The sequence below is a fragment of the Solea senegalensis genome, linkage group LG4 (assembly GCF_019176455.1).
Source record: "Solea senegalensis isolate Sse05_10M linkage group LG4, IFAPA_SoseM_1, whole genome shotgun sequence".
NCBI lineage: Eukaryota > Metazoa > Chordata > Actinopteri > Pleuronectiformes > Soleidae > Solea > Solea senegalensis.
The window spans coordinates 4,571,168-4,579,861 of record NC_058024.1 but is presented as its reverse complement, the minus strand read 5'-3'; the positions used below and the strand labels follow the sequence as shown (position 1 = coordinate 4,579,861).

General features: G+C 40.1%; 1 protein-coding gene across 1 annotated transcript; it reads left to right on the top strand.

Annotated features, from left to right (window-relative positions):
- The first annotated feature begins 1,175 nt into the window (after positions 1-1,175).
- Positions 1,176-8,457, top strand: LOC122767683 (protein unc-119 homolog B-like). The gene is made up of 5 exons (XM_044023123.1): positions 1,176-1,578; positions 2,524-2,637; positions 4,595-4,694; positions 4,905-5,077; positions 7,090-8,457. Exons 1-5 carry the CDS (start codon positions 1,185-1,187, stop codon positions 7,200-7,202), a joined length of 894 nt encoding a protein of 297 aa, XP_043879058.1. The 5' UTR covers positions 1,176-1,184; the 3' UTR covers positions 7,203-8,457.
- The last annotated feature ends 237 nt before the right edge of the window (positions 8,458-8,694 follow it).

The window sequence follows — 8,694 nt, the reverse complement described above, 5'->3', positions numbered from 1 at the left end:
AACAATTTTTTGAAAAGTAGTGTTAGGGTTGTTAGTGTCCAGGCTGAATCAAGGAAACTCAATTGGAGCTGCATGGTGAAGGAAAGCAGCAGCTGTGATTGGCACATGCAGACCTACAAATGGAGCCCTCAGGCAAGGTTGTTCCCGTGTACGTGGATGTCAACCTATACTATCACTTTAACAATATTAGCAACTGTTGCTACATAGACACTGCTATGTTAACATTTAATGGCCACAAAGTGTCAGGCCTGCTGCCCACTGTCAAGTGTTGAGTCCGCCATTAAATGTGCTGTCACAAACCAACAAATGACACATTATAGCTTTACAACAGCGTCACAGAGGGCTTTTGTTTTGAAGATTTTGACCGGATGCGGTCTGTGAACACATTGTACCTTGATGGCAGTGCGCTGTTGTGTTGACCGGATAAACAGGTTCTGACTGAGACACTTTACCCACAGTGAAAAGGAATTAAATCCGTGCGGCTCTCCCTGTATTGTGGAAAACTGACTCGACCTGAGGCGTCATCTTCTCAGGAGGAAGAGTTCTGCAGCTTTTACAATGTGGAAAAAAAAAACTCATTTACATAACACCTGCGTCTCAGTGTTCAGCCCATTTGTTTAGCCCGCGCAGAAGAGCAACACGTCAGTTAAAGATCTCTCTGTGTGTGTGTTTATGTTTAACATATAGTTAAAGTAATATGATGGGATTTCAAGGTTTTACATTAAGTTAACTTTGTTGTATCATAATATTATGAAAACACAACATAACTCAAACGAACCATTTTAGAAAATTTAAACTGTTTGGAAGAATAAAGTTTGGAGAATAAGAATAAAATCAAGTATAGTGTGTATATATGTTAAATTGTGTAATAAATTGTGTAAATAAGTGTAACTTTATTATCTATTATGTGGACAAGAGCTTAGAAAATAAGAATAGAAAGAATAAAGCCAAGTATATTTAAAAATCAAAATATAATTATATATTCCTAGGGCCATTCATACTCAGAGAGAGTTTTCTTTTTTTTTTTATGTGTAAAACTGAGAGAAAATTCAAATAAACAAACAAACTATGAAATGTGTTTTTCCACTGCTGTGTGTCTGTCTCCCCCTGGTGGACATCTCGAAGAACCTCCTCGCACCTTCTCCTGTGGCTCACAGGACGAGTTGCCATGGCAACTGTACAGCATGTGTTTACAAAAACTCGAGCTTGACCGTTCACTTATCTCGACTCTCCGACACTCGACATCTACGACGCCATCTTCGGTTCTATTCTCGGCGCTTTTGTCGGGGAGCGGGGACACGGAGGGCGGGCAGATCCTCCGACCTGAAGCGAGAGCGGGATCCGCGCCACGGTCGAAGATGAGCGGAGCCAAAGCCCGCAGCGACGCGCCTGTTGCCGAGGATGTCTCCGGCACTGCGGCTCCTCCGCGGGACCGCAAGCCCGGCGGAGGTGTTCTGAAGAGGCTTAAGTCCCGGAGGAGCCAGGTGGACAGCAGGCCCGTGACGGAGGAGGACCTGCGGACACAGAGTGGAGACATCACACCGGAGGACGTGTTAGGACTGCGGGTGGCCACGCGAGGTTTGAGTGACGCTTCTTAACCCACGGATGCTCATCATGTGCTCATCTGCTCGGGCTAAAATTAAACATCTGTCCTAAATGTGTAACTGCAGAATACATCATCTCTTCATATGACGTAACATCACAGCAAATGACTTCCGGTTATGTATGGTTTAAAACAGAGATAATTATGTTGTGGGCCATAAATAGTATAAATGACACATGTAGTGTGCAGGTGTATAGTTGACTGTATTTGGACTGTACCATTTAAAAAAGAAAGAAAGATGAATCTAGCCATTGCTTTATGATTAGTCGACCCATTTAACAACTTATTTTCGATTATTGTTAAGCATTTGTCCAGATATACACTGAACAGTGTGTACCTCATAAAGTGGCCAGTGAGTGCATTTACATTTAGTCCTACATATACAGTATAGGACATAAATAAACAAATGGAGGGCACCATTAATGTCTTCATGGATTTACATTTTATTGTTTTTATTTGAATTCATGTTTTGTCAACCTCTCAGAGAGCAAATACAAAACATAAATTACACATACATGGGTGTATGTTTATATGTACATATATATATATACATACTGTATATAGTTGCAAAATAAGTTAGAGAAAGGAAATAAAGAGCCAATTATCTTCATTTTCCTATGAGAGATTTACACTATGTATTTACACTGTGTATGCGCTTTAAAAAACAAAACAAAAACAAACCTTTGACCGTTGTTTACATTCAAACAGGACCTTGTTGTCAGCTTCACTGTTCCAGTACCACACTGAGCACACCGATCATTAAAGCTTTATCTTATTCTGTAAATACAAGCTGGTGGCTGCGTCATTAAAGTGGAGCTCTGCTTGTGCGTGTTTGTGTTTTTAACAGTGTACACATGAACTACACATTATCCTCTGACTGCTCTCTCTCTCTCATGTGCATGTGCTTGTCATGGCTGCAGGTTACCTCTGTAAGCCAGAGGCCAACATTTACAACGTCGACTTTGTGCGCTTTAAGATCAGAGACCTGGAGACTGGAACTGTCCTCTTTGAGATCGCCAAACCCCCACACGCAGGTAACAGCTCAGCCCTGTTGTTTCAGCATTAATCAACAATGAATGACTTTGAAATGGGAAAACCACAATTTATATTTGCAAAAGTAACACTCAACATGTCTTTTTAATGCATTGCAGATGCAGTTTAAATATTAATAAATATAATACAAATCAGATTTGTAAGCATAACTGATGGTAATCTGGTCTTCCTGACCAACTGTCCACATCATATAAGTCATCAGATCCATATTGATATTGTCTACTCTAGTCTTCTACATGGATTTCTATAGTAACAGGAAAAACAAGTAGTCGGAACAAAATAAACAAAATGGATGACAGAAATCTGCGCCTGTTTCTGTCCCAAATATGTGGAGCTGTGGCTCAAAGTTTATTCTTCTTTCTTCTGCATCTACTGATTTTAGCTGATTAGCTCCACACGACACTCTCTCTGTGTTTCTCAGTCTTTAGATCTCGTGTCTGTGGTGACATTTCCGTGGTGCACATGTGAGTAGGCAAAACAAGCACAGAAGCACACGGCGCGAGTAAAGCAGCACCGTGGCTTAAAACCCTAACCCCCGAAATACACCATTTGCAGAATGGATGTGCTCTGATCCGCACAGCTCCGCTAATTTACACTGCTTGCACCACGTGGAAGCGGACAAACGTGTTTGTATGTGTTGTAAACACAACAAACGGAGCAGTATTTCTACTGACCGAAGAAACACAAGTTTCTTTCTGCGATGTATAAGTGAAATACCATGTGGTGTCAACACGGGATGTTTTATTCTGAAAAGTGAACCGGATGTTTTATTTTCCAGCTTCCTCTCCCACTCACACACTCCAATTTTAATCACAATCGAGTCTTTTTTGCAGGAAGCAAAAAGACTTGATTGTGCAATACTGAAAATGCGTGCTCTGCCAACAGCAATCAGCCACTCCCCTAACACCTGCCGGACTGCATGCCTGCATGTGCCAGTCACAGCTGCTGCTGCTGTTTCCCTCACCATGCAGCTCCAATTGAGTTACCTTGATTCAGCCTGGACACTAACAACCCTAACATACACTAAAATACAGATTTACAACACACGACGTATCAATGTACAGTTGTAACAGAAGAAGATGTGTGTAAATATCTAAATATGTCAAATTTTCTTGGATGGTGTCCCCCTCCAAGAGCACCTGTGGTTTCTCTCTCCTCAGTAATATATACAGCACACAGTCTATAAAAGTTCCCACCTTTGCATTAGACAGGGTTCCCTCCTGAAATCTGCCGTCCATGTGAGATTCCATGCAGAACAATAAGCGAGTGACGTTAAGCAAGAGAGAACAAAATGTTGTGATGCCTGGGAAATGCAAATTCCAGGATCTCTGTCGCACCAAAGAAAATGACAAAGACTGAATTTGACCAAGATCCCAACAACAATCACTTGTCATTAAAAGTGGACGCCGCGGGCGAAGCGTCTTATTATTAATATCAAAATATTGCTAGCAAATATTTTGGATTATATTAAATGTTTATATTCTATCACATTGCTGGCAGCTGTGCCACTGTGTTTGAAAGACTAGTTTTCATTACAACATTTGGGCCTCGTGCTTGGCCTCATGGAATTCATTGGGGGCCACGTGTGGCCCTCAGGCCGGCCTTGTTTAGACTGCAGTCCAAATCGGATTTTTAAGCATATCCAGATAGTTCGTTTAAAAAAGGCTTGCTGATTCTGTGCAGCACTTTGGTTTTTAAAACACACAAGATTTTTCCAAAGCTGATACAAACCACATACAGAGGTGGTTTTGAATGTGATTCTGATCGGATTATTACAGATCCATTTCAGTCTGAATGTCTCAGGTAAGAGTGTCTTCAATGTTTATTACAAGTATTATCTTATCTTATCTTGAAACAAGAGTGCTGGTTACTGTGATCGCACACAGGCCTTTTGCACGAATGCTGTGAGGTATCTTGTTCCTCTGTTCCGTCTCTCAGATGATGATGAGGAGAACAGAGAGGCTGACTCCAGCACAGGCCGCTTCGTACGCTACCAGTTCACCCCAGCCTTCCTGCGCCTGAGGACCGTGGGAGCAACGTGAGTGACTCACGCCCAAACACCAACACACAGCTGACACACTCACCTGTTCCATAAACAAACAATGAAGACAATCGCAGCATTGTCCTCAGCTGGCTTCTCACACACACTGACGGAACATTGTGTTTCACCTGTGTGCCCACACTCTGTGTAATGACATTAATATTCACCAAAGACGTGTTGTGGTTTCTCTCCGTGTTGCTCAATCAGGGTGGAATTCACAGTGGGGAACAGGCCTCTGAACAATTTCCGCATGATCGAGAGACACTACTTTCGCGATCACCTGCTAAAGAGCTTTGACTTTGACTTTGGCTTCTGCATTCCAAACAGCCGTAACACCTGTGAGCACATCTACGAGTTCCCTCAGCTGTCTGACAGCCTCGGTGAGTCATGTTTTCATGTATGTAAGTCAAATGCCTTGAATATAAGTATTATCATAGAGCGTTTATAAAAAAAGTGTATTGTCCATGCAGAACAATGAGCGAGTAAAGTTAAGCAAGAGAGCGTCGTGATTACGTGATGTCTGGCAAATTCTAAGATCCCTGGCTCACTAAAGAAAATTTACAAAGACTGATTTTGACCAAGATCCCATGGACAGATGCACAGCGTGTCGCAAATCAATAAAAGTGGATGTCATGGGTGAAGCGGCACAAAGTCAGCACATTCGGCCTTTGAATTTGAGAGAATTGGTACTGGAAAAGTACAATTTGATGTCAGCGCAGGTATTTAGCAGCAATTTCACTGGTTGCAAAGAAAACCAAAAATTAGAATGGAATTATATGGAAAAATAAGTCTATTTGATTCATATTTGATTTATTACGTTGGTAAACATTTTTCCTGAGGCGTTAATGGTCTCAGTCGCTCGTCTAAGGTCTTTTTTAAAAGAAAACAATGACAGTTTTTATTTTTTAAATGTTCCCATTTAGAAGAAAATAGACAACAAACCACAGCACATAGGGGACAATACATTCATATTAGTATATCAAGTCATCTGTATGTTTGATTATAAATAGTCCTGGTTTCCAAATGTTCTATATGAGGAGCCACTTTTTGTACAGCTGCTACAATTAATACATTTTTTTAATATATGGTTAATTAATTAGCAACTATTTTGATTACTGATTAACTGGTTTGAGTGTGTTTTTAATTATTAAAATATGTTCTGTGAGTTTTCTTTAATGTAGATATCTTTCTTGTTCATTTTGAATTAGTAGATGTATTTCCAATGAATGCTTGGTCAATGAAACTACATTTTATGTGTGTTATTTGAAACATATACACATAAATATACACGTATACATAAAAAGTTTGTTTTAGGACCCAAAAAAATCATCCCACATCCCCATCGGTGGGTCCCGACCCAGTGTTTGATAACTGCTAATCTTTCTCATGATATTTCCATAACATGGTTCTTTGTCTTCTTCCACATCCTGGGTCAGTGCAACAGTTGACTAAATAAACACTGGATAGATTTTTAGCAAGCATGTTCTTGCTGAGCTTATTGTTCTTAACTGGGAATCCGTTAAAGTGTACAGATACATATAAATACAGCAAACTTTGTTACTTACCAAAGGACAATTAAGTATCCACAGTCTGTTGACCACATGGGAGGATTACAGTACAGCTACAATGTACAATGTGTCAAATATTTTAAAACAAGTTTAATTCAATCTATTAAACAGATAAGAACACCTAAAATACTTTAAAATACTTAAAATTACAACACAATATTTCATCATGATATCGTAATAAAGATATTCACAGAATTTCAGTAAAGTAAAAGTGTTTGTTTTGATATGGAAGGACATATCGTTCACAATAATAACATATTTATAAAAATAAATAAATATTTCAATGCCAAAAACAGATAAATAAATCCACCAAACAAGCGTATATATATATGTATATATATATATATATATATATATATATATATATATATATATATATATAGAACATATATGTAATTTAATGTTGAATGTAATACATTTAAAAATGTTAAAATTAAAACTGAATATTCTTATTATTACTATTATAAAAAATACTGTTAGCAAATGTAACCATGTCCATGTTTTATATAATAACATGATGTTGAGTGGTGGGCCACATATAACTGATTCTTACATGTGGCCCGTGGGCCGCCAGTTTGGCACCTCTGCTGTAAAACATTTCAGGTCAGCACATCATTTTCATTTCAAGAAAATAGAAATACTTCATTTGGTAACACCTACTGTACATGAATTATACGATGAACATGCTGACTTGAGTTTGAATGAACTCTATTTGAAGTGATTTTTCTTACGTTTTCCAACCATTTACTTACTGTGCAATTAAACCGACACTAAAGAAAGCCTTTGTTTCAGTGACTGACTTGCGCATGCTGTGTGTCTTGCAGTCCGTCAGATGGTGCAGTGTCCTTACGAGACCCGGTCAGACAGCTTCTACTTCGTCGACAACAGACTGGTCATGCACAACAAGGCAGACTATGCTTATAACGGAGGACAGTGATGTTTGCTGCCAGACAAACACTCACCCGAGACATATACATATACATGGATATACATACAAACACACATGCATACATGCAAATGCACCCATAGAGACACGGTTGAGTTATTTATGTCCGTAAAGATGAATTGCCATTTTGCATCGCTGTCATTTTCAGGGGTTGTGTTTTCATAGTATGTTGTCAAAATGTGTTAAATCTCATAAGGAGACTGGAGATTGTAAGAAACACAGGTGTCCTTCACTCACTCTCTAACTTCACCAAGTGCATCAGAGAACGAGAAAGGATGTCTTTCTTCTTTGTTTGTGCATAGTAATGCTGCCTGTGTCCCATTTGTAGTTGGAACTCTGAATTTCTGAGGTCACAGAGGAACAGCCCCTGAAGTTCATGAAACTGCATTTGTTTCACAGTAAATCAGTTGTGTACTGTTTCATTTTGTAACCGGAGACATGTATTAACTGGTATTGCTAACAATGGCTAGCCTGGGGTAGCTTTGCAATCTGGAACGCAGTAAACTCTGAGGAGACTCCTAAGCTCCGACTTCCAACCTTCCACTACAAAACGCACGCTCTGGTTTGTTAGTTCAGATTGATGGAGAAACTCATTATTCTCATTATTCTGAGGTTACACCAAACTATTTTTATTTTTAAGATTTCTCTGGGTAACTTTTTAATATGAACAAATGTCTGTTACATCCAAACTATGGAGTTCTCCCAGTGCTGATTAAGCCAATCAGCTCCACAGTGTCCTCTCTTTAGTTTCTCATTATAGTATATAGTGATTTGTTGACGACCGCAAACAGGCTTGAGTTTCACTGAAAACACAAAGTAATGCCCATGAAAAGCTCAGAAAACCCAGCAGTTTTTCAGCAATTTGATAGGATCAATGCTTCTTGTCCCCTCTCACCCCCTGTGCTGCTGCTGTACGCAAACACTCTCGCAGTCAGGTCTGATAGTTTTGCTTGACAGAGCCTGTTTACAGATGACGGACTTGGCATGTTTCTCCCCGTGTGCATGTGGTGTGGTGTCTCTGTGTGATCCCGTTTCCTCCCACAATCCAAAAAACGTGCAGATTAGTTCAATGGGACACTCTGAAATGACCGTAGCTGTGAATGGTTGTACCTGTCTATCCATCCATCCATTATCTACCACTTTATCCTCCACAGGAGTGTCGCAGGGGCGTGCTGTGCCAACTCAGGTGACACAGGGTGATAGGCGGGGTCACAACCTGGACAGATCGCCAGTCCATCACGGGGCCACATATAGAGAGAAAGAAACATTCACATCTCAAATATGGTCAATTTAGAGTGTCCAATTTACCTAATCCCCATATTGCATGTTTTTGGACTGTGGGAGGAAACTGGAGAACCCAGAGAAAACCCACGCACACTCAGGGAGATGACCCTTGTTCCAACCAGGGCTCAAACCCGGGTCTTCTTGCTGCAAAGGCATGAGTGCTAACCACTACACCAACCGTGTGGTCCCGCACTCCTCT